Source organism: Epinephelus fuscoguttatus, linkage group LG8 (assembly GCF_011397635.1).
Source record: "Epinephelus fuscoguttatus linkage group LG8, E.fuscoguttatus.final_Chr_v1".
Classification (NCBI taxonomy): Eukaryota; Metazoa; Chordata; class Actinopteri; order Perciformes; family Serranidae; genus Epinephelus; species Epinephelus fuscoguttatus.
In genome coordinates this window covers 9,931,932-9,958,962 of record NC_064759.1, presented here as the reverse complement: position 1 = coordinate 9,958,962, position 27,031 = coordinate 9,931,932, and the positions used below count along the sequence as shown (strand labels likewise).

Sequence of the window (27,031 nt, the reverse complement as noted above, 5' to 3'; positions counted from 1 at the left end):
TTTTTTGTGTTTAGCTGAATGATCAGCAAAGGGTTAAGTTTCTCTATGGCTACCTGATGAGAGGAGGTACTTCTGGTATCTGGTACTGTGGGGGTGATCCATGTCCTTCCCCCTCTGTAAACAATAACTGCTCAACAACTGTGAAGTTCAGTGGAGTACAGTCCTTCAGGGTTTGTTTTGACTCCAACAAACACCAACAGGTAAGTCATTTTGTTATGTTTGATCCAGGTTGTAAAGGAACCTCAGTTTTAGCTGATCCTAATTATCTATATGGTCCTGTACTGCTATGTAACTACACACAACAATTAAAGGCATTCGGTGCTCATGACGTGTGTTAATGAGTGGATATTTCATCGTCAAACGCATGGAAGGATAGGTTTACGTCTTGGCAACTTATCAGGCGAGAAAACGTGGATGTCAGGCGGGCGTTAAACAACAAAAACCCGACTTAATCGGGTGGAGTGCGGAGGATTTGTATCAAAATCAACACAACCCGCGTGAAATCCAAGATGGCGCCCAGCTTCTATTCGCTCTGACGGCAGGGCTGCTCTGTGCTGCCAGTGGTGACAGGAAACACTACTACTAACAAAAAAGTTGTAATATTTTACATAAAAATAATAACTGTTTTCAGATTTAACATTTTGTTTCTGTCAAACTGTTTAAAAAGTGAAAAATAAACGTCGGCACTCAGCTAATGCAACATAGCCTCCGACCAACCGGCGGCAGCACTGAGCACAATGCTGCTGAACGAGCACTGCAGTCAGTGAGGGAGGAAGACGGTGGCGTGACGTTGTTTTATTTATATTAAAGATTAAATATGTGCTGCAATTTATCGAAATAAATCGTGTTTCTGTTACTTCATACACCGCCTGACATCGACTGTTTTCCGCGTGGTTGGTCGCTGAGAAATTCACCTTCATCACTCTTCGGTATGAGTCTCAAACGGTTGCTTTTTCTCTATAATAGTAACATTATTTAAGGGACCGTAATACGTCAAATCACAGCTAAGTTTAACGCTACTAACGCTGTAACTTTAGGACATAGAGGGTCGTGAAACACTGTGGTTAGCTAGTTTCATACCATGAGAGCAGTCTTGTTCAGGCAAAAAGTGATGTCACACTTATTTGGCAGTTTAAAAACTTCCCAGTTTATGCAAGTTATTATTAAGAGTCGTAAGAGTGACTGTTGTGATCACAGGTTTCACTTCCTCCACAGTTTTCTCTTCAGCTGTAGCTGACATAATTTTCTGGTCTGAGTCATATCCAAAAATCTTTTCAAATGTAGGCCCATGAAGCGAATTATCATCAAATGGGGGTCCATCACCTAATGTGAACCAGTGTAGGCATACTTGACACAAAGAAGGTTGAGAACCACTGATTTAGCTTCCCCTCATTGTTATTTATGGGATAGACAAAAGTTCCAGCAACAACCAACAGATAGCCTGGCAGCTGCAGTCATTGAATGCTGTGGTTTCATGCAGTTATGGGTCACGAGACAGGTTTAAAGACAGAGTATCCCAATCAAAGCAGCAGAGCTCGTCACATCCTGATTTTCAGTTCCCATTTGTGTCACTCTTGAGTATACAATTCCTAAAGTGCAACTTCATAAGATCCTTCCAGTGTCTTCATGCGACATCAGCAGTTTATAACGAGGGTTTTCTGTTAGAAACCTGAAGTCTTTCGCTTAATCTGAGAAAATCCTGATGGGTCATCACAGATTTTTCAGACTTCAGAAAGCTCCCTTTAGAGCCATGAAGGCCCAGACACACCAAACCAACATCAAAGAACTAGAGGCAACAAAGACTGACTGTCATGTGGCCTCATTTTGCATATGTCTCACCCAAAAAGTTGCACATTGACTGGCTTTAGCAGCCAGCCACATTTGTTCTGATCTCACTCCGTCTTGACTTTAGCTGTTTGTTTACTTTCCTCACTTGCGTTTCTCACGTGCTGCACTGAGCTGAACTGCCAGTAAGAGTGATTTCATTCACTGACAGGCTCTACCGTCTCTTATGCTGATTAAACAGCAGGCAAGGGCTAACGATGTAGGACACACCACAAAAACTAGGATGATGGACGCTCATCGCAGCCCGACATTGACCAATGGCCGGCTATTGGCTCGGTGTGTCAGGGTCCTTAAGGTGCTTGCACATGACCAGCGTTAAAAATTTCTTGATGCCTGTTGTGCCTTTGTTTTCCTATGGAAGCTGGCATTAACGCTGATGTCGGGGTACTTTTGACTTTGGCGTCGCGTTGTGGGCTTCATCGGTGTTTTGATGTGACATAGAAAGTTCAATTTTGTTGAACTTCGACCCTGTTTGAGTTGACCTTTCCGTGTAGAGCCAATGATTCCGCCGGCCGTCAGTGCGTGCGTATAATCAGCGTTGGGTCAAGCTGACGGCGAGCGCTGCAGCGGCGGCGGCAAATCGGCAGTCATGTGAAAGCGCCTTTAGACACTTAGAAATACAGCTGTTTCTGCAGGATGCGCAGACCTCCCCTTGCTAACTAATCTGATCTTTCTTTAAGTACGATGCTGTTAAAAAAAGCCCATTAATGCATTGGGAAAAAGGCCACAAATCACTCCCAGATGAACTACCAGAGCAGCCATTTTACAGCCGTGGCTGAGGAGCAGAGAAGTAGAGAAAGCACTTGCATGTGTAAAATGATGGGTCTGTGGAAATAGAAGACAAACCAGCACACATACTTTGAAGGTATATTATACAGGATTGTCAGTTACTGTTGGGTAACATACAAAAGAACATGAGAAAGTGAAAGTAAAGTAAAAGTCAACCCCAGATACACACTTGTTTGGCATTTAGCCTCGCTATATGTATTTTTTTTTTACGCTGTGTCTCTTGGTCAGGATTGGTCCGATACCTGGCTGCTACCTTTTTATAAAGCCCTTACCTGACCTGAGCACTGTGGGGAACACGCGTATAAACACCTGCCCCTAACACAGAAAATAAAACCCTGCATGTATATCCTTGACATTAAGATTCAACAAATATTTAAGGTTAAAGACTCAGCAACAGCAACCTTAACCTGATTGCAAAAATTTAAAGTTCCTGTACTCTATCGTGTCTTTCAGTCCACAGGAGCAGGCAGGATGTCTGTGACCATGTCGAAGGCTGATGGGGTCACTGTGTTCACTGTGACCTCTGACACCCAAAGTGTTTGTCCTCCGCTGTGTCAAATCATCAAAGGCCTTTGCTACAGCCCCGTGTGCTGCTCTGTGTCTCAGCACCTGAGGAAGGTCCAGAGATCCTCTCAGTCAATACTCGGGGTGAGTTACAACCTTTATATGTTTTGTTAAGGTTAAGGTTTGTTACTCTTCTGATTATACAGGAAAACTTCATTTAGAAAACACCACGAATCTTTGAGGGATGTTGGAGCCACAATAACATTCTTTGTATTTGTTTTAATTCATACTGAAATAATGGTGACAACATGTAAATAGATGCAGTTTTGTTGTTTGTACACAGGGTGGCGCACTAGAACAGGAAAATGCAGGTAATATTGGTAAGTTGCAGGTGATGAGCAGCAGGTGTGTGATGGGGGAAGCAAACAGTTTTTTGACCGTGTTAAGGTCCCGTTTATACGACAACGATTTCGACTGAAAACGGTAAACTTTAGTTGCGTTTTGGCTGATTGCTTACACGATAACAGCGTTTTGTGTGCCTGAAAACGCAACATTTTGAAAACCGGCTCTAGAGTGCAATTATTTGGAAACAGCACCGTCTCCGTTGCCATGTAAACTTGCAATATGCAGTTCCCCTGAAAAAAGAGACTTTTCACACGTGCATTACGGTTCCAGTCACTAGGTATGCGTGAGAAAATCGACCATCACAACAACAATGGCGGTCTACCGAGCTCTGTTTGTGCTGCTCATCGTGTGAATTTATCAACGCTTTTCCAGCAAAGTGTAGCTTTACTGGACTCTACCTCATCCTCCGTCCATTTTGTTTGTTTATACTTCACCACTCTGTAGAAGGAAGCACATGAGCGCAGGCGCGTGTTGTTTCATTACAAAATCACGCCACCAACTACTGGCCTGGCATGTATACTACAGCATTTTTGGTCATTTTTGGGGATCTATGTGCAAGGCGATTGTTATAAAAACGTTGTCGTTTGAACGCTGAATTTTTTTCAAAAAGAAAATGAGAAACATTTACCTTTGACAGACAGTTAACTGTTGAATGGACTCTTACCTGTGATGGACTCTGAAACCTTAAAATGTAAACTTACCTGAGATGAATTATGGACATACAATGTTGTACCTGTGTGAAGGTGAGCATGTGTTAAAATAAATGGGTCACCACACTAAAAGAAACCTGACGAATTGGATTAAGTGTTGAAAGTTTCTTTTTTCCAGACAATGAGTTTTTAAGGAGATGTAGTTTACCTTGACATGTTTCGACTGTCACTTCAGTCTTCTTCAGAAGGCGTGACCAGCCTGGCAAATCGGATTGCCAGGCTGGTCACGCCTCCCGCTGCCCGGTGTTCTTTGGAGGAGAGAGCAAAGAACACCGGGTGGCGGGGGGCGTGACCAGCCTGGCAATCTAACTGTAACTTCAGGATACTACCAGCTGATAAAGACACGTCATGACGCACGTCAGATGACGCTTCTGAAGAAGACTGAAGTGACATTCGAAACATGTCAAGGTAAACTTCATTTCCTTAAAAACTCATTGTCTGGAAAAAAGAAACTTTCTACACTTAATCTGTTTTGAGTAGACAAAATGAACCTAATTACACTCTGACGAATTGGACATTGGTTTATTGTTGTTGCCCAGAACACGCGCCTGAACAAGTTCTCCCTGTTTGACCCTCAGAGGCCTTAAATGTAAGGTTTTTTAGTGAAAGACCCTTTGAGGGAAAATGGTCCAGTACAACAGTATGTTCTGCTCTCCAACTAACTCTAACAGTGTCATGTGATGACTTCAGGTCTACTGTGCAGGTTTTTGTTGTTCAAGTTGTGTTTCCTCCTCCACAGGCTCTGCACATCATGGTTGGGTTGCTCAACATCGGCCTTGGAGCGATCCTCTGTAGCAGTCGCAGTGGCTCTTGGTATCAGATGGATGAAACTGGGTTTCCTTTTTGGCTCGGAGGGGTGGTAAGTAAGCTAATGCTGTATGCAATGCAGTGAGATATTAAGTTTAAAGGAGCTATATGTAAGAAATCTAAAGCAAATAGTTGTAAAATCCTCCTAATATGTCACAGAGACTAAGGAATAATGTTCATGTAACATACTGATCTCACCGACAAAAATAGTACAGCCAGAATATTTGCATCTAAAAAAAATTTTTGCAGTCTGCAAATCATGTTTATGTTTTGAATTTGTGTTTTGGCCTGTTGCGCCACCCACCACCGTCTACCAGTCACGCAGTCAGTAGAGTCTCAGCATCAGTTACAGTTACGACTGAGGTGCAGCAGCACGGCAAGCAGCATTAGCAGTGTCCCAGTACATAGCATTAGCAGTCTCCTCAGCTGTATCCCGGCAGCAGCATTAGCAGTGTCCCAGTACATAGCATTAGCAGTCTCCTCAGCTGTATCCCAGCAGCAGCATTAGCAGTGTCCCAGTACATAGCATTAGCAGTCTCCTCAGCTGTATCCCAGCAGCAGCATTAGCAGTGTCCCAGTACATAGCATTAGCAGTCTCCTCAGCTGTATCCCAGCAGCAGCATTAGCAGTGTCCCAGTACATAGCATTAGCAGTCTCCTCAGCTGTATCCCGGCAGCAGCATTAGCAGTGTCCCAGTACATAGCATTAGCAGTCTCCTCAGCTGTATCCCGGCAGCAGCATTAGCAGTGTCCCAGTACATAGCATTAGCAGTCTCCTCAGCTGTATCCCAGCAGCAGCATTAGCAGTGTCCCAGTACATAGCATTGGCAGTCTCCTCAGCTGTATCCCAGCAGCAGCGTTAGCAGCAGAGAAGCCGGACTTGCTCGAATGGTCTGCTGGAAAACCGAAGATCAAGGACGTGGCGACGCGGCCCTGCCATGGCAGCCGCCCGTGGACAAACAAATCAGTCTTCTTATTTATTAGTTTTTATTACATGTTACAAATTTCAGTTGCACTTATTCATTGGATGTAACCGTTTTGGCCACATTCTTACATACAGCGCCTTTAATGTTACTGTTGCTGCTCTCGAAACGACATTTAGTCATAAAATATTCAGTTTTATTCCTGTTGTGAATTTACTCTTTTTTTTTTTAATTCTTTGTAAAATATACAGCATTAGTTTTCTGAGAATCTCTTTCAAATATACAATGGCATACATGAATTTTAGTGTTTGTGTGGAGAAATGGAAGTTTAAAGGTTTTTGTTGTTTGTCTTTTCTCTAGTTCATGTTGTTTGGCGTCATCGGCATTGTGTCTGAGAAGTGCCCCAGTCCATGTCTGGTGAGTAGTTCAGCTTTATAACATCCTCATGTTATCTTAATACTCTTTCATTTTATTGTCATCTTCTTCTTCTGTTTTTTTATTTTGTTTTAATCCCCCGGTCCATTTGTTTTAACAGACAACTCCTGTATAGTAAACCTTTACAGATTCAGTTTGTAGGATTTAGGGGGATATATTGGCAGACATAAAATATAATGAAATAGGTATGTTTTCTTTAGTGTATAATCACCTGAAAATAAGACACATCTTGTCTTTGTTACCTTAGAATGAGCCTATAATATCTACATAGGTATTGCCATGTTGCACCATCATGTTTCTATAAAAGTGCCGACTGGACAAACCAAACACTTGCTCCAGACACGGTGTTTGTGCATCAGCCACCATAGATAGCAGCCCCTCCAAAATGAGCAGTATCGGAAAAACACAATTTTTCTTATGTGAAACTGCTTTATCCAGTGTTTTTGCCGGTTTGAATTGCTGGGTCTGTTTGTTTTGGAGAGGAAGAGACCTCTGTGGATAATTTGGCTCTGGGTAAAAACCATCTGAACATTGAACACTGAAGGAATTCTAACTGGGAGCAGTTTCAGCTGGTTGTAATCTGCAGTTGTCACCATTAGATACCACCAAATCCCCCTAGTCTTATACTCTGGACCTTTAAGGGTGTAAGTCTATCGAAGTTCAAATGTTGTAACTCCAAAATGTGACACAAGCCGAGCAAAGGCTAATGTGTACCCACCCTTTTCTCTGATAAGTTAAGATCCAGACACTCAGGAGGTCTCTTCCTCTACAAAACAAACTGAACAAAGCAGTTTCACATTAACAAAAAAAATCTGTGTTTTTGCCATGGTCTGGCCATTATCTGGTCCAGTTAATTGAGCTCTGCAGGGGCCCAGCAAAATGACTTCACAAAGTCAGGTTCATCATGTCCACAGCCGCCATCTTATGCTTGTTTCATGTCAATACAAATAAAATGAAGGAGAATTTTTATTTGTACATGCACCTTGACAGCTATACTTTTAGATACTCCCCCCTCCCCCCCCCCAATTAAACATGAAAGGAGGCCCCCACATACTTGAGCTTTACACTGCTGACTTGTATAATCAGAACAGACATGTCCTGTGATTTTCAGCCTTCTATGATTATATTTAGCCTTTACAGCAGGCACATCCTGACAGCTGAGAATATTACTGTCAGGTATTGTTCCCCCTCTATTAAATATGAAAGGAGGCTGAAAATCACAGGACATGTCTGTTCTGATGATACAAGTCAGCGGTCCTGAAATGTGTGTTTCTCTTCTATAATACACATTCTACATCTCGGAGGCGACGTCTTTCCACATACAGGTTTCCTTTGCCTTTCAAACGGGGCAGAGCTCCGTGGGAAACAGTAGGAGAGACACAGCTTGAGGGGGAAATGGGATCTGAAACAACACTGGAGGGAGAAGCAGGTCCATGGAGCTGTGCACTGCACAAAAACAAGCATGTCACACTGAATGCGTGCTGCTATGGCGTCGTTTGGGTTGTGAGCGTGCATGACATGCGTCTACATTGAAAGTAATGGGTTTGTGCGCGCAAAAGATGCTACATCTGAACGCCCCCCTTGCACACACACGCTTTAACCAAGGCGGCAGCCAAAATCACCCAGGCGGCCCGCCTTTGTCATGTTACGTCACATGTCTCTCAAGAATATTCATACCCACATTGTGTCATGTTTACAGTATGAATTCATTAGAGAGAACATTATATAGGTCAGTGTCTTGCCCCAAAGCACTTTGGCTTTTAAATTCCATGAGTATTTAATACATGGTTATTCTTTGTGTCTTGTGTTTTAGGTCATCCTTAATGTGATCCTGAATCTAGCAGGAGTTGGTTTTGCCATTGCATCCATCGTACTCTACAGCATCAATATAGCACACATAGGACTGTGGTGGATGTGTCGCAATAAATATGATTATAGGTATGACTACTATTCACGCTACCGACCCACTGCAACTCCATCTCCCTGGGAGGAGATCATGAAGGAGAAATGCTTGGAGGGCAAAGAGTTGGTTCTGGTAGGTGTGGAAAATGTGATCTCAGCAGTCAAAATACAAGTTGTGTAACTGATGAAGGCCTTTTTCACACAAAGTAATGCGAAGATGAAAGCTTGCTTGTGGCATTTAAAAGTTCTATTCTTGATCTCCTCTCATTCTCATGTGTCACGTGATTTAGATTAATAGTTCAGCTCTTAAAACAGTTGTGTTTAAAAATGGTTTAGTTCACACTGTCCTTTGTGTCCCACCAGATGCTCCTGAGAAGCATGAATGCGGTGCTGATCGTCCTGTCAGCCCTGGAGCTCTGCCTCGTCATCAGCTCTGCCGTCATGGGCATCAAGGCTCTGAGGAGCAGCGAGAAGGAAGAAGACAAGGTAGAGGTCGACTGAGCACAAATATTTTTATTTCCTTATTACATCATTTCTTGTTTGAATGTTTATGTGTGACATTAAGAACCTCTGGTCGTAATCTCTTATTTCGAACTTTTAGGATGCCACCTTTCAATTTTTTTTAAAAATGAAATGATCTCTTTTGAGCAAATCAGTTTGACATTTTGAGAAAGAAGCCGTGGTTGGTGGATTTTGTTTCCTGTGGAGGGAGCCACGCTAGTCGTTTGGTGGCACAGTGTAGCATTGGTTAGCATTGTTGCCTCACAGCAAGAGGTTTCCTTGTTTGAACCCAGGGTGGGGGAGCCCTTCTGTGTGGAGTTTGCATGTTCTCCCCATGTCAGTGTGGGTTTTCTCCTGGTGCTCCAGCTTCCTCCCACAGTCCAAAGACATGCAGGTCAATTGGTGACTCTAAATTGTCCGTAGGTGTGAATGTGAGTGTGAATGGTTGTCTGTCTCTATGTGTCAGCCCTGTGATAGTCTGGTGACCTGTCCAGGGTGTACCAGAGACGGTGGATAAACAAGACGGTCCACTGCCAGTCAGTTTCCTGTATCAGTGTCACGTGGGGTTCGCGACCACCATGTCCCTTTAGGAGACTAACAGCATGTCCTGAGTCCATTGACTTTAGTGGGAGAAATAAATGTGATTACAGATTATGGCAGATTGTTTCGCCCCATAGTCACGGAAGCAGATATTGGACCCATTTATCACAAGCCACATATCTTCAGAACATTCCGACACCACAATGGCAAATTTCAGAGGGACAAATCAAGAGAAAATTTACTTTGTTCAAGACCTGTTTCTGTCTCAACAGCACACTCTCGCAAGATCTGGCAACAGATATCTCCTCTCTGTTTTTTTTTTTCATGGACTGTTTATTGAGTCACTGAGTTCTTACAGACACCGCTAACGGCTCATGGTTAGCCCAGCTAATCTACAATAACCAAGCGAGGTTGGGGATACTTGTCTTTGATTGGCTGTTCTCCATCATCTTTGACTGGGCTACGGGGGCCAACGCCTACTTAGGAGACCGGAAATGTATACCATTTCATACAATGGGGGTATATTGTAGGTGGGCCATCTTGTAGTAATACATTATCTTTGGCTGTACCCTGCCTCTCACCCAATGTCAGCTGGGACAGGCTCCAGCACCCCCCACGACCCCCAACAGGATGAGTTGTTACGGAAAATGAATGAATGAATGAATGAATCCTTGAAGGATAAATCACAGACAGGACTTAAAATGCTATTTTGTGGAGGCTGTATTGTCTTCACAGGTTTCAGCTTACAAAAAAAGACAGGAGGTCTGTGTTTCTGCAACATGTAGTTACATTTCTGGGGAGGTGCACGTCACGCTACGGCATATAGGCTGAGCCAGAGCGTCAGTGGGCTGTGTTAACTCGCTAATTTGGTCTGATGAGCAGTAAATCCATCAAATTCAGTGCCCCATGTCATATGTTCAGTGCCCATTGGTGCTACAAAGAAATCCTGACGTTACAGAAAGCACTTAACAGTGAAATAAACTGTGATGTTGGGGTTTTAGCTGGCTAATGTTAGCAGGATGCTGACTGGATTTTCACTTAAGGGCCTCAGAGAGCGGCGTCACTAATAAGAGGGATTTTATGAGAGTTACAAACAGAACCTTGAAGGAAAGTGACTAAAAATGTACACTAATAATCATTCGCCTGTGTATCCCTGCAGGAAACAGTACAGTGTCACAGGTCTTGAGTGTTTGTAATTTGTATGTCTGCACTTTTATATCTGCTTTACTGATATTATTTTTCTCTTTTCAGAAGACCGCTGACCCAGAACACTACAATCCACTGCTGGAGGAAGTCACCAGTACCCCTGTCGCCTAAATACAAATCTCTGCCTTGTGCTATCAGTTAGCAGGAACTATAATCCTGTGCATTTATCAGGGTTCCTACGCAAGTATGGAAAGTATGGAAAAGTATGGAAATAAATTTGATCAATTTCCGGGTATTAAAAAGTATGGAAAACGAAAAATAAAGTATGGAAAAATATTTATGTTTCCAGACTATTACCACTGTTCTAAAATACTGTTTTCTAAAATAGAAAATTAGGTATTTCCAAAAATAATTTAACTGACAGATGCCCTTAACGATTCATAATAAATCCTATTTTTGTCACGCTACATGATGGAACTGCATTGAGGAAGGGGAGAATAAAAATAAAACAGCTGTCGCAGGTAAAGCAACTCTAGTCGCAGGATGTGTGTCACTGCTCGCCTGCCTTTCTCTCTCCCGCGGTCCGTCACTCCACTGTCTCTGCTCTGATACTCGCTCTCCCCCGGTCGGCCTATACTACGATGCACGTTTAACATAGCCAGGCTTTCTTTAGGTGAGCTGGCCTCACAGAGCCTAACAGCGCCCATCCAGGATAACCAGTACTACAAAGCTGGTTATCAACTTACTCTGTCATCTCTGTGTTTTCCAGCAATGAGCGCGTTCATGTGAAAGAGGCGGAGTTGTTAATTAGGAGCGACATCATCATCATGAACTCATACTCATATGAGATGAAACGGTAGCCTATCTGTAAAAAACTTCTGTTTCAGTGACAGCAAAACAGTTATTTTCAACTAAGTAACAACAGCCTGTAATCATAGGCTACAACAGAATAAAATAAGACAGATAGAACAGATAAAAAATCCTTGTCAATAATTTTGCGAACATCAGCTTGTCTGATTTAACAGATTTTAAACTGTAGAGACTAGAAATAATAATAATAATAATAATAATAATAATAATAATGATAATAATTTACAAATATTAAAAGTAGGCTAAGGCACATTTAAGAATTATTATGACTTAAGTACAGAGTATTTTTCGCTATTTAGTTTGATGACAGGATGAAATCATTCTTAATATCACATACTGTAATAGAACTTTAAAATAATTCCAGACTGTTTCTGCTACCAAACCAAAGAGTGTAAAAGTAGTTAATGACTGATGACGTCTATCTGATCGAAATGTTATATTTATAATCACGGGAGCTAATTAACAATGTGGGTTATTTCTTTAGTTTTTATTTCCGGTTATCAGGTGTCTCAAGTTATTCTGAGCTGCAGAGTGTAAAATCATCCACACTGTCAGCTGTCACTATGAGGATAAAATAAAGTTTACACCATTAAAATGCAGCTAAAATCATCATTAGGCTATGTGTTTCATGTGGTTATAAAGCATCTCTCTGTTTGTTAGAAACTGTTTTAAAACCAGAGTGGAAATAGAAAACTTAGAACAATAAAATATTAATACTGACCTATTAACATATAGCCTATATTGCTTTTGTTTGTTTTTTTTTTTTAACACTGGCCTTTTTAGCTTGGTTAATGCATATTTTAGATATTTAGCTTACTGTGGCCAAAATTGTTTACATTTGCTCCCGAAGTGCACCAGATTGATGTATTATAACTTTAAAATAGTCAAACTTGCCCCCGGACCCCCCTATAAGTTCAGAGGCTCTCTCTTTTTTCACCATACCTGTGTTTGCATCACTCCGCCCCCATTTGAAATTCCAAATGTGTAGGAACCCTGATTTATACCAGAGATTGTACGTACTGTAACGTCAGTGGTTTACACACACTCAGCTGATACAGTCAAACTTGGGGGTCTTCTTCTACAAGAGTTGCTTAAAAATATTTGCACATATATTTTTGATAATAATCTGCACTAAACTGTATATGCTACTGTCCATTATACTCTCTATTGATGTTTTTCAAACTGTTCCCATTGATTATGATTTTATATTGATTATTGTGCCTTATGGTCAGTATGTTTGGAGGTAATAGGGAATGTGTGCGTGATGGACACAGATTGATGGACTGATGGGGTTTTTGTTTGTTTGTTTTATACAACATTAAGCCATGTTATTAAAAAAGAAGTCATCAAAATGACTGTTACATATATTTTGGTTTGTATTTCTACTCTGTACTTTATATTAGACCTAAAAATTGTAACTGAGAAATTGAATCAGTTTAATAACTAGTTTTGCTCTTTGTGTGCAAATAGGAACGGTAAGTATAGAGAGAAGTGTGAGGTGAAAATTATATTGTTTTTTTCTAAATGCTGTTACTGGCTAGGGCGGGAGGTGGCGTAGTGGTTAGCACTGTCACCTCACAGCAAGAGGTTTCCTGGTTCAGTCCCAGGAGGGAGTGTGTGTTTTCTCCGGGTATTCTGGCTTCCTCCCACAGTTCAAAGGCATGCAGGTTGTGGATAGGTGAATGGTTGTCTGTCTCTATGTGTCAGCCCTGTGATAGTCTGGCGACCTGTCCAGGGTGTACCCTGCCTCTCGCCCAATGTCAGCTGGGATAGGCTCCAGCACACCTGCGACCCTCAAGAGGATAAGCAGTTATGAAAATGGATGGATGTTTCTGACCAAATGAGAGTTAAATAAAGTGATTAAAGCCTGCTCAGCAGTGTCAATCCATCTGACATGAGCATCCTGTCAGTTTATCTGTAACAGTATTAATCTGCTATATGTACCATGTACATACATGGTTCAGTGATGTCCACTGAATTGGTATATGAAGATGTCCACAGTGAAACATTGTAATGGACAATGATATTGTTGTTTTCATATACTTAAGTTTATACTTTCTATGCCTCTGAGCCAGCAAGAGCCGTGGCTGGAGGCATTGTGTTTTCGGGTTGTTCCACAGTGTCATTTTCAAAGGCTGTATGTCATCATTTATTTGCTGAATGAGTTTCCATTGCATATAGTGGCAATTGCCTGTTATATTTACACCAACTTTTCCATCTCCCCCAAGCGCGTTTCCAGTCAGGTTTTTTTAAGCGGTAATTGCACATAGGTGGATTAGAAGGCTCCTACTCTTCTTAAGTACAGTACTTGACTTAATGTACTGAGTTTCCACCACTGGGGGAATATAAGTTACAACCTCTAAACTTCTTGCTACGGCCCTGCATGTCATGGCCACCTTTTCTGTTTTATGTTGTAAAAATAGCATTTAAGTCTAATATTTAAAAAAAAATAAAATAAATCAGTGCAGCATTTTTTTGTGTTTAGCTGAATGATCAGCAAAGGGTTAAGTTTCTCTATGGCTACCTGATGAGAGGAGGTACTTCTGGTATCTGGGGCTGTGGGGGTGATCCATGTCCTTCCCCTTCTGTAAACAATAACTGCTCAACAACTGTGAAGTTCAGTGGAGTACAGTCCTTCAGGGTTTGTTTTGACAGTAACAAACACAAACAGGTAAGTCATTTGTTATGTTTGATCCAGGTTGTAAAGGAACCTCAATGTTAGCTGATCCTAATTATCTATATGGTCCTGTACTGCTATGTAACTACACACAACAATTAAAGGCATTCGGTGCTCATGACGTGTGTTAATGAGTGGATATTTCAACGTCAAACGCATGGGAGGATAGGTTTACGTCTTGGCAACTTATCAGGCGAGAAAACGTGGATGTCAGGCGGGTGTTAAACAACAAAAACCCGACTTAATCGGGTGGAGTGCGGAGGATTTGTATCAAAATCAACACAACCCGCGTGAAATCCAGGATGGCGCTCAGCTTCTATTCGCTCTGACGGCAGGGCTGCTCTGTGCTGCCAGTGGTGACAGGAAACACTACTACTAACAAAAATGTTGTAATGTTTTACAAAAAAACTGTTTTCAGATTTAACATTTTGTTTCTGTCAAACGGTTTTAAAAGTAAAATATAAACACAGCTAATACAATATAGCCTCCGACCACCGGCGGCAGCACTGAGCACAATGCTGCTGAGCGAGCACTGCAGTCAATGAGGGAGGAAGACGACGGCGTTACGTTAACGAATGGCTAATATCACGAGAACATTCTTGTTGAGGCAAAAAGCGATGTAAACCTTATTTGGCAGTATAAAAACTTGTCAGCTCAACATCTGTATTTGTTTATCAAACGGTTGTGGCTGAAAAGCAAGTTATTATTTACGATTCCCAGGGTGAGGAAGAGTCATAAGAGTGACGTGAGCATAGGTTTCACCTCAGCTGTAGTTGACATAATATTCTGGTCTGAGTCATATTCAAAAATCTTTTCAGATGCAGCTCTCTGAGGCAAAATCTTATTTAATGGTTGGTGACCTAATGTGAACCAGTGTAGGGGTACTTGACACGAAGAAGGTTGAGAACCACTGATTAGCTTTCCCTCATTGCTATTTATGGGATAGACTAAATGATTGAAACACCCATACATACTAAAACAACAACAACCAACAGGTAGCCTGGCAGCTGCAGCCATTGAATACTGTGGTTTCATGCAATTAAGAGACTCACAAGAGATCGGTTTAAAGACAGAGTATCCCAATCAAAGCAGCAGAGCTTTTCACACACGATTTTCAGTTCCTAGTTTGTGTCACTGTCTAAAATGCTGAGTGTACGATTCCTAAAATGCATCTTAAATAGCACATTTCACAAGATCCTTCCTATCTGGTAAAATATCAGTGTCCTCATGTTACATCTCCAGTTTATGACGAGGGTTTTCTGTGAGAAACTTGAAGTCTTTAACCTAATCTGAGAAAATCCTGATGGCTAACCGCAGATTTTTCAGACTTCAGAAAGCTCCCTTTAGAGCCACGAAGGCCCAGACACACCAAACCAACATAAAAAAAACTAGTGGCAACAAAGACTGACTGTTGTCTCGCCCAAGTTGCACAAGAACACACTGCATAGACTTCAGCCAATGGCCAACTAGCATGTACATTCTCTCCATACCATCAGGCGGTGGTAGTCTGTATTCATCATTTCAAAAGGGAAACTAGAAGACTGACAGGACCATACACTGTAAAAATAATGGATGTAGCTACTGTGACGTCAGCCATCGGTTTGTGGGCCCCCAAATTGAAGCCTCGAGTGCAGCCAGCCCCAAGTGGCCATTTGATGAACTGCCTTTTTTGGCACCTCTGTGTTTGCCTCATTTTTCAGCCCAGGTTGCTACTCGGACAGGACGGATTCAAGACACTAGTTAGCCAGTTTGCACATTAACAACCCAACCCGATGTTAAAAGAACAAAGCATATTAACCGTGAGCTAGCGAACAATAACACAACCCATTTCTGCAAAAGTGCTCAATGGCTAAAAACGTCATCTTACCTAACACATTTGTTCTGATCTCACTCCCTCTTGACTTTAGCTATTTGTTTACTTTCCTCAGTTCTGTTTCTCTTGTCCTGCACTCAGCTGAACTGCCAACTTTTTGCATGTGTAAAATGATGGGTCTGTGGGAATAGAAGACAAACCAGCACACGCACTTTGAAGGTATATTATACAGGATTGTCGGTTACTGTTGGGTAACCTTCAAGAGAACATGAGAAAGTGAAAGTAAAGTAAAAGTCAACCACAGATACGCTCTTGTTTGGCATTTAGCCTCGCTATGTATGTATTTTTTGACGCTGTGTCTCTTGGTCAGGATTGGTCCGATACCTGGCTGCTACCTTTTTATAAAGCCCTTACCTGACCTGAGCACTGAGAAAATAAAATCCTGCATGTATATCTTTGACATTAAGATTCAACAAATATTGTCTCTCTTATTCCACAGGAGCAGGCAGGATGTCTGTGATCATGTCGAAGGCTGATGGGGTCACTGTGTTCACTGTGACCTCTGACACCCAAAGTGTTTGTCCTCCGCTGTGCCAAATCATCAAAGGCCTTTGCTACAGCCCCGTGTGCTGCTCTGTGTCTCAGCGCCTGAGGAAGGTCCAGAGATCCTCTCAGTCAATACTCGGGGTGAGTTACAACCTTTATATGTATTGTTAAGGTTAAGGTTTGTTACTCTTCTGATTATACAGGAAAACTTCATTTAGAGAACACCGCGAATCTTTGAGGGATGTTGCAGCCACAATAACATTCTTTGTATTTGTTTTAGGGTTGGGCGATATGATAATAAGGTTGCCCTCGGTATCTAAAAATAGCAACGGTATCAGTTTCATTACCGTCATTAAAAAAATCTGCCACACATATAGGCCTATAGGGGCCTAATATAATATTAAATATAATTTATTTAATGCCTAAATAATGAGTGTTTGTCCAGCACCTATGTATGTGTGGTTGAGTGTTCAATTTAATACTATTACAATTTAAAACTAATAGTAGGCTATAATGTTTCTCTTAAAACCGCCCTTAACTGTTGTCGGGAGATGACATTTGATAAAGTTTTTGGATGTGACGTCGTCATGTGACAGCTCGGACGTGAAAAAGAGAAGAAAAGATGGCAAGCCGCGCATCAAGCGAGTTGGTTGCAGAGATAACTGCCTATTGTCGCGAGCCTGTTATTCAGGGAGACGAAGACCTCCTTCTCTGGTGGAAATGTGATGGGAGCCAGGCGTTTTCCTCTGATGTCAAGGGTTGCCCGAAAGTAGCCTACCTGTGTGTTTGTGTCACAAGCTCTCCATCAGAGCCGGTGTTCAGCACCGCGGTCAAAGTTGTCAATCCACTACATGCCCTGCTCCAGCTGGAAAAAGTAAACATGCTGGTTTTTCTGGCGAAAAACCTTGAATAGTTTTGAAGCATATGATGCTGCTATAGTAATCATTATACTTTGTTTTTATTTCATTTTCAATGAGCAGTAGCCTGTTCTGACGGACAGAAAAGTTCGGACTTGGAGAGGGTGAATTTTCAAACTAAAGGTAGGCTCTAAAAATAAACCAGCGAACAGTATTTCCCGTTGCTTCTCAGGACAGGATTATATTATGCCCATTTTCAGTCATGGCTTGTTATTTGTTGTTCTATTTTTCTTATTTGATAAGCCCTAGTACTGGATGCTGTAGAGCTGTGCTTTTAATTTATTTGATTTATGTTGATAGGTTCTAAAAATAAACCATCGGACAGTACCCGTTGCAGTCTGAGGATACACTGTATAGCACACATTATCGTTACTGCCTTTGTTATTTATTGTTACTTTTTTGGAGTGGACTGTAGCCCACAGACAATTTGTTGTTATTTCATTCTGTTTGGTTGACTGCTGCATTTGCACTTTTTTAAAAATATTTCTTAATAAAAGTTGTTAATGTTGTACATGTTTTCTTGTTATTTTTCAGTATTCTTAGGCCTATGTAATGTTTGCTATTCTGTTTCTGAATGGTATAGGCGCAAGCCGACATTTAGGCGACTCCCTCTGAGCCCTTCAAAGTGATTTATAATTAGTCACGGTAATGCCATATACCCCGGGAAAATGTGGGGAAGGTTTAACGGTAACAAAATTTGGATACCGCCCAACTCTGATTTGTTTTGATCTATATTGAAATAATGGTGACTACATGTAAATAGATGCAGTTTTGCTGTATGTACACAGGGTGGCGCACTAGAACAGGAAAATGCAGGTAATATCGGTAAGATGCAGGTGATGAGCAGCGGGTGTGTGATGGGGGAAGCAAACAGTTTTTTGACCGTGTTAAGGTCCCGTTTATACGACAACAATTTCTGAAAACAGTAAACTTTAGTTGCATTTTGGCTGATTGTTTATATGATAACGGCGTTTTGGGTGCCCGAAAATGCAACATTTTGAAAACCAGTTCTAGAGTGCAATTATTTGGAAACAGCACCGTCTCCGTTGTCATGTAAACTTGCAATATGCAGTTCCCCTGAAAACAGAGACTTTTCACACGTGCATTACGGTTCCAGTCACTAGGTATGCGTGAGAAAATCGACCATCACAACAACAATGGCGGACTCCCGAGCTCTGTTTGTGCTGCTCATCATGTTGAATTTATCAACGCTTCTCCAGCAAAGTGTAGATTTACTGTAGCAACTCCACCTCGTCGTCTGTCCAGACAAACGTTTGTGCGGTTGCCATTTTGTTTGTTTATACATCACAGCTCTGTAGAAGGAAGCACATGAGCGCAGGTGCATATCGTTTCATCACAAAGTCACACCGCCAACTACTGGCCTGGCATGTATACTACAGCATTTTTGGTCATTTTTGCGGATCCGTGTGCACAGCGATTGTTATAAAAATGTTGTCGTCTGAACGCTGAACTGTTTTCACAGTGAAAATGAGAAACGATTCAGTTTTCAGCGGATCGTTTTCGTGTAAACATGGCCTAAGTGTGGCAGCATGAAGAGTTTGTGGTGTGTTGAAACTGAAACTGATGAATGGACTCTTACCTGTGATGTATTCTGAAAGCTTAAAGTGGAAACTTCCCTGAGATGAATTATGGACAGACAATGTTGTACCTATGTGAAGGTGAGCATGTGTTAAAATAAATGGGTCACCACACTAAAAGAAACCTGACGAATTGGACATTGGTTTATTGTTGTTGCCCAGAACATGCGCCTGAACAAGTTCTCCCTGTTTGACCCTCAGAGGCCTTAAATGTAAGGTTTTTTAGTGAAAGACCCTTTGAGGGAAAATGGTCCAGTACAACAGTATGTTCTTCTCTCCTACTAACTCTAACAGTGTCATGTGATGACATCATTTCTACTGTGCAGGTGTTTGTTGTTCAAGTTGTGTTTCCTCCTCCACAGGCTCTGCACATCATGGTTGGGTTGCTCAACATCGGCCTTGGAGCGATCCTCTGTAGCAGTCGCAGTGGCTCTTGGTACCAGATGGATAGAACCTTGTTTCCTTTTTGGCTCGGAGGGGTGGTAAGTAAGCTGATGCTGTGTTTGTTCTTTAGTGTCATAACCAAAGTCCAACAGAATTTTCCCTACATAATTTGCATCTATATACTTCTAAAGTTAAAGTTCAGGAAATCCAATTTTTCATCTTGGGCTGTGTATTTGATTACAAGGTGATCCACCTAACAGCTGGCTCATACAGGACAGTCTGGATACACTGAGCTCACTTTGAAATGTCAAATGACATGAAATCTGTTAAAATCATTTGAGGCAGATATCAGGTAGGGCTGGGTTAAAATGATCGATTCATCTGATTCAAATTGATTTTCATTTGAATGACCCGATGTCGCTTCGTAAAATCCGAGATTGATTTTTTTTTTATATACGCCTGTTCCCACGGATGTGTGACGGTTTAACCTCATTAATGTCGCCGGTAGTTAACAAGCAGCAGTGCTTAGGTATTAACGACCGCAGTATCTAGAAGCTCCAACGTTACCGGCTCTTTTATCTGTAACTGTTAGCTTACTGTTTTACGTTTTGGTGGGATTTTTTAATTTTGTTTCCAGTGAGATATTAAGTTTAATATTACCGTTGCTGCTCTCAAAACGACATTTAGTCATAAAATATTCAGTTTTATTCCTGTTGTGAATTTACTTTTTTTTTTAAATTTTTTGTAAAATTTACAGCATTAGTTTTCTGAGAATCTCTTTCAAATATCAGCAAAAATTGGTATTGCAACTGAAAAATCCCCATTCGAATTGATATCAGATTATTTCAGGAAATCAGCTGCGATACCCTGATCCAAGTAAATTTTAGTGGATCGGTATCAGCTAAAATAAAGCCGAACAATACCGTGTTTTGACTCTGTATTACAGAATCAGCTCTCCGATCACATTGATCAGTGCTGTTTGCTTTACTAGCTTTACCTAGTTTCCTTCTTGATGCTCAAAGATAGCAATGGCATACATGAATTTTAGTGTTTGTGTGGAGAAATGGAAGTTTAAAGGTTTTTGTTGTTTGTCTTTTCTCTAGTTCATGTTGTTTGGCGTCATCGGGATTGTGTCTGAGAAGTGCCCCAGTCCATGTCTGGTGAGTAGTTCAGCTTTATATCATCCTCATGTTATCTTAGTACTCTTTCATTTTATTGTCATCTTCTTCTTCTATTTTATTTTTTAAATCCCCCGGTCCGTTTGTTTTAACAGACAACTCCTGTATAGTAAACCTTTACAGATTCAGTGTGTAGGATTTAGGGGGATATATTGGCAGACATAAAATATAATGAATTAAGTATGTTTTCTTTAGTGTATAATCACCTGAAAATAAGACACATCTTGTCTTTGTTACCTTAGAATGAGCCAATAATATCTACATAGGTATTGCCATGTTGCACCATCATGTTTCTATAAAAGTGCCGACTGGACAAACCAAACACTGGCTCCAGACACTGACTCCTGAGAGTAGTCAGTACATAATGTGTTCAGAAAAAGGAATGAAAAAAATTTGAGCTCTGTGGCAGCTGCAGGCCTGTAAAAACTCTAACCAATCCCTGCCATTCGGTGCGAATGGCCAGAACCAATCAGATGCCTTCATGTCTCGTCCTGCCCGAGCCCCCCTCCGTCCCTCCCTCCCTCCTCCCTGCATCCACTCATCATGTGTCACCGTTGCCGGAAATATTCAGCATACTCCTCAGCAGAAATACCGAGTTAGCAGGAGTTTGCAGAACAATAGCAGAGAAAATGCAGCCAAAAGTACCACTTCCAGCATTACTTGTAACAGCTCGCCCCGCTAAACAGGCTGAGAAAGGAAAGTCAGAGGCAGAAAAGGCTGTGACGAAAAAGGCTTTGGATAAAGCGAGAGGACAAACCAGACATCAACATCGGTGCAGATTTTGAACGGTGGAGACAACTGAGGGAGCTGAAGAGCCTGAAAAGTGATGTAGAGGTTGCTGTCTTTCTGTTGGACAGGTAATTGTTTGCTTCGGGGGATTTGTTATTTTACTCGGCTCTCCTCTGCCCTGCTGACTGCAGGACGTGCATTCAAGCTTGTGGTGGGGCCGTGGCTTTGGACGGAGCACTGACAGGAGGGGGAGGAGGGGGCGGAGCTTAGAGGAGGTGCCGCTTTCAAATCTTGCTAGCTCTCCAACGTTACCAACTATGGCTAACACATGGTTGTTTTTTGTGTCTTGTGTTTTAGGTCATCCTCAATGTGATCCTGAATCTAGCAGGAGTTGTTCTTGCCATTGCATCCATCGTACTCTACAGCATCAATATAGCACACATAGGACTGTGGTGGATGTGTCGCAATGAATATGATTATAGGTATGACTACTATTCACGCTACCGACCCACTGCAACTCCATCTCCCTGGGAGGAGATCATGAAGGAGAAATGCTTGGAGGGCAAAGAGTTGGTTCTGGTAGGTGTGGAAAATGTGATCTCAGCAGTCAGAATACAAGTCGTGTAACTGATGAAGGCCTTTTTCACACAAAGTAATGCGAAGATGAAAGCTTGCTTGTGGCATTTAAAAGTTCTATTCTTGATCTCCTCTCATTCTCATGTGTCACGTGATTTAGATTAATAGTTCAGCTCTTAAAACAGTTGTGTTTAAAAATGGTTTAGTTCACACTGTCCTTTGTGTCCCACCAGATGCTCCTGAGAAGCATGAATGCGGTGCTGATCGTCCTGTCAGCCCTGGAGCTCTGCCTCGTCATCAGCTCTGCCGTCATGGGCATCAAGGCTCTGAGGAGCAGCGAGAAGGAAGAAGACAAGGTAGAGGTCGACTGAGCACAAATATTTTTATTTCCTTATTCCATTTCTTGTTTGAATGTTTATGTGTGACGTTAAGAACCTCTGGTCGTAATCTCTTACTTCGAACTTTTAGGATACCACCTTTCAAAATTTTTAATTTTAAATACACAGGATGTGATGTTAAGATCCAGAGTGCTGGGGACTGCAGGGGCGTCCTTCTCCCTGAGCCGAGCTTGCACCTGACCACATACCAAGTTCAGGACTAGGTGTTACAATCCTTGCATATACCTCGAGACACTTGTGAGACAGATGGTGACATTTCGGGGTTGGGTGGTTGAAGGAGCTAACGATTTCACCAGGGTCGTCAGGTGGGCACCCTACTTCTTTGGTGTTTCGTTGATGAGGCCCACGACACCTCCAGAGGGCTCAGCAGCATCATCTGGCGTCCCAGGTGTGCCCCCCTCCACTTTAGACCCTTCCACCTCTCATTCCCCCAGTGACAGCATGCTGTTATTTTGGAGCCCAGGTGTTGTCTCTCCTCCTGATCCAGAGCCCCTGAATGGCCCTTTCAGCTGCTCTGGACAGGACTTTGATGGCTTGACGTTGTGCCTGGCCTCGGATTCCCATATCCTTGAGGAGCCTCGTTGTTGACTGGCTGACGAAACCTCTGCAACCAACTTCAACTGGGAGAACTGTGGCTTTCCAACCCCGTTGTTCTGCATCAGCTGCCAGCTCAGCGTACTTAAGCCTCTTGTGCTCATAGGCCTCACCCACAGCATCGTCCCAGGGGACTGTGAGCTCAATGATGTACACGCTTCATATTGAAAGGGACCAGAGCACAAGGTCAGGTCTGAGGTTGGTCGTGGCAATTTCCGTTGGGAAGCAGAGTCTCTGCTCAAGGTCAGCGAGGAGCCTCCAGTCTCTTGCTGCACCCAGCTGCCCGGCCTCTGATGTTGGTGTGCGGGTCCTGGGTAGCTTCTCACCTTCGCAGACAAACTGTCTTGCAAACTGTCTTGAGGAAGAAGGGTGGGAAGACCGCGGAGGAAGGGCATTGACAACCCTCCGTCTGCTCTCCAGCATAGCTGTCAGACACTTAAGCACCTGATTGTGCCGCCAGGTGTATCGGCCTTGTGTCAGGCTTGTCTTGCAGCCAACCAAGATGTGCTTCAGGTTAGCTGCAGATGGACAGAGGGGGCATGTAGGGTCTTCTCCATACCATTGGCTAAGATTCTGAGGAGATGGTGGGACATCGTATGTGGCACGTATGATGAAGCTGGATCGAAATGCTTCCATGTCCCATAACTCCTTCCAAGAGATCTTTCGCTTCTCAACGTCTTCCCAACGCATCCACTGTCCTTGCTTTCCTTGTGAGACAGCCCTTGCGCACCTTGCAGCCTGCTCTTGCCGGCGTACCTCCTCGACCACGAGACCTCGCCACTGAGCTGGAGTTGCCTTGTACCAGGATGGTTGGCTTTCCCCGAGACCAAGGCCTCCTCTCCCTTTTTGCACATGGCCCACGATGTCCCGGTACTTGAGGGCTGATTTGGCCTTATGTGTAGCTGCAGCTGGCATCCACTTCCTCCCAGTTGCAAGGGTGGGAGCAGTTTTAGCTACACATGGGTCACGGGACTGTCAGCATCATCTCCAATCTTACTTTGGTGAATGAGCTGACCAACCTCTCAAGCTTGTCAACCTTTGAGATCGGCGCCTCGTAGATGGTCAAAGGCCACATCAGTCGAGGTAGGAGACCAAACTGAAGGCACCATAGCTTCAACCTGCCAGGGAGCATGGTCTTGTCTATGCTCTCAAGGCCGCTGGTGGTGTCCTGCCTGAGCTGCTCCACTTGGTCTTTATCCCTCAGGGTTGCACTGTACCAACCTCCAAGGCTCTTGATTGGTTTCTCTGCCACAGTTGGAATGGGCTCATCACCGATGTAGAAGCGTTGGTCTGACAGCTTCCATCTGACAACTGACAAGCTCCTGGACTTGCTCGGCTTGAGCTTCATCCCAGCCCATTCGATGTTCTCCTGTAATTTCCTCAGCAGCTGCCTTGTGCATAGAAGGGTTGGAGTGAGAGTGGTCATATCATCTATGTATGCCCTGATGGGAGGGAGTCGCAGGCCTGGTTGTAGTTGCACTCCTCCAACCACCCACCAAGATACACGGATGATGACCTCCATGGCCATGGTGAAGGCTATAGCAGGGAGATGGTGCATCCTGCCATGATGCCCACTTCCAGGTGTTGCCAAGCTGTGGTGTAATCTGCTGTTGTTAAGCATAGCTGCACGTCCTGGAAGTAGGCCTTGACAAAAGCAGTAATGGTATCTGGCACTCTGAAGTAGCTGAACAAAGTCCACAGGAGGTTATGTGGAACAGAGCCGAAGGCGTTGGTGAGATTGAGGAAAACGACATGGAGGTCTCTTCCATCCCTTTTTGCCGCTTGGATTTGGTGCTATGTCATAGCACGGAAAGCCTGGGATCCCTGCTTTCTGCACTGATGTGTTGATGAAGTGGTTCCTTTCTAGGTAGGTGGTCAGCCTGCGAGCCACAACGCTGAAAAAGATTTTGCCCTCAACATTCAGGAGACTGATTTGGCAAAACTGGCTGATGTCATTAGTCACTTTTCCTTTGGGATCAGGATGCCGCCTGCCCTCCGCCAGGCTGTTGGTATTGCCTGTCTCTGCCATATCATCTTCATCAGCCTCCACAGGAATCATCTCTTGAGTGCAAATCAGTTTGACATTTTGGGAAAGAAGCCGTGGTTGGTGGACATGTTGAAATTGAAATAAATGAAGGCTTTCTTTTCACTGAGGGAAGGGATGGTTTCAGCTTACAAAAATAGACAGGAGGTCTGTGTCACCGCAACATGTAGTTACATTTCTGGGGAGGTGCACATCACGCTACGACATATAGGCTGAGCCAGAGCGTCAGTGGGCTGTGTTAACTCGCTAATTTGGTCTGATGAGCAGTAAATCCATCAAATTCAGTGCCCCATGTCATATGTTCAGTGCCCACTGGTGCTACAAAGAAATCCTGACGTTACAGAAAGCACTTAACAGTGAAATAAACCGTGACATTGGGGTTTTAGCTGGCTAATGTTAGCAGGATGTTGACTGGATTTTCACTTAAGGGCGTCAGAGAGCGGTGTCACTAATAAGAGGGATTTTATGAGAGTTACAAACAGAACCTTGAAGCAAAGTGACTAAAAATGTACACTAACAATCATTCGCCCGTGTATCCCTGCAGGAAACAGTACAGTGTCACAGGTCTTGAGTGTTTGTAATTTGTATGTCTGCACTTTTATATCTGCTTTACTGATATTATTTTTCTCTTTTCAGAAGACCGCTGACCCAGAACACTACAATCCACTGCTGGAGGAAGTCACCAGTACCCCTGTCGCCTAAATACAAATCTCTGCCTTGTGCTATCAGTTAGCAGGAACTATAATCCTGTGCATATACACCATAGATTGTAGGTACTGTAACGTCAGTGGTTTACACACACTCAGCTGGTACAGTCAAACTTGGGGGTCTTTTTCTACAAGAGTTGCTTAAAAATATTTGCACTTATATTTTTGATAATAATCTGCACTAAACTGTATATGCTGCTGTCCATTCTACTCTCTGTTGATGTTTTTCAAACTGTTCCCATTGATTATGATTTTATATTGATTATTGTGCCTTATGGTCAGTATGTTTTGGAGGCAATAGAGAATGTGTGCGTGATGGACACAGATTGATGGACTGATGTTTTTTTGCTGTTTTTTTACAACATTAAGCCATGCTAAAAAAAAAAAAAAAGTCATCAAAAAGATGGTGAAAATGATATTCCTCTTTTTTAAAATGCTGTTTCTGGTCAAATGAAAGTTAAATAAAGTGATTCAAGCCTGCTCAGCAGTGTCAATCCATCTGACGTGAACATCCTGTGAGTGTGTCATCCAGCCATCCATTTTCATCCGCTTATCCTGGGCCAGGTCGCAGGGGCAGCAGGCAGAGCAAAGCACTCCAGACGTCCGTCTCCCCAGCTATGCTTTCCAGCTCCTCCTGGGGGACCCCAAGGCGTTCCCAGGCCAGATGAGCTATGTAATCCCTCCAGCGTGTTCTCGGTCTGCCCCGGGGCCTCCTACCAGTGGGACGTACACCTCCAACAGGAGGCGCCCAAAATATGGAACCACGCAATGCACAGAACCCTGATATCTGTCCCTGCGGGTGGTGGGCCCACAGAGCGAGGGCTCCATGTTATTTCTTAAATTGCTCTCTAACTTACGAAAACATAATCTTAGCCAATCAGGATATGTTGAATGTGGAAGGCTGCAAATTCATGGACCCATGCTGAGTGGTTTCTGTCAGTCAAAGTGACTATTGACTGACTGAATGAACAGCCAACTGAAATACAACAGGAGGAGCTGAACAGTCAGGCCACAGTGATGCACTAATTCTTTCAGATGACAATAAGACTGGGCAGTTAGTGGACGCCTTTTCCATGATCTCTGACAAGCAACTAATTGAACAACTGCAACAGAAACCAAACAGTACCACAGCAGAGAATGATAAATAACAAAATAGTTGAAGAGAAAGAGAAGTAATCTTCCTCTTCTTCCCCCAACCTAATGTTCATTGTTCTCAGTTTATTTAACTGGATCCATGTTACATTCACAGACCTGGATACTTCCTGTTTTTATCATGTCCTCAGTCTGCTGTGGCTGCTGCTTGGTGTCACGTATATTCTGGAATTTCCTGTTTGTTCTTTTGCGAATTGCACAATCACACTGGACATGTTTTAACTTGATCATCATGCTGACAAAACATTTACTGCGAGGCTGTTGTTTATACTGGCGTTGGAACCGGTTAATCTGGAGTTCATGTGCATCAATTTTATACAACTCAGTGAATTCAAATGAGAA

The 27,031-nt window shown here is 42.8% G+C and overlaps 1 protein-coding gene across 1 annotated transcript; it reads left to right on the top strand.

Annotated features, from left to right (window-relative positions):
• Nucleotides 1–106: 106 nt before the first annotated feature.
• On the top strand, nt 107–26,035 carry LOC125892699 (transmembrane protein 176B-like). The gene is made up of 7 exons (XM_049582851.1): nt 107–200; nt 3,088–3,282; nt 19,290–19,409; nt 20,415–20,471; nt 21,576–21,797; nt 22,028–22,150; nt 25,467–26,035. Exons 2-7 carry the CDS (start codon nt 3,106–3,108, stop codon nt 25,530–25,532), a joined length of 765 nt encoding a protein of 254 aa, XP_049438808.1. The 5' UTR covers nt 107–200; nt 3,088–3,105; the 3' UTR covers nt 25,533–26,035.
• The last annotated feature ends 996 nt before the right edge of the window (nt 26,036–27,031 follow it).

Coding starts and splice junctions, on each gene's coding strand:
- LOC125892699 (XM_049582851.1), top strand. CDS start 3,106: ATGTCTGTGACCATGTCGAAGGCTGATGGGGTCACTGTGTTCACTGTG. Junction 3,283..19,289: donor CCTCTCAGTCAATACTCGGG/GTGAGTTACAAC, acceptor CCTCCTCCACAG/GCTCTGCACATCATGGTTGG. Junction 22,151..25,466: donor GCGAGAAGGAAGAAGACAAG/GTAGAGGTCGAC, acceptor TTCTCTTTTCAG/AAGACCGCTGACCCAGAACA.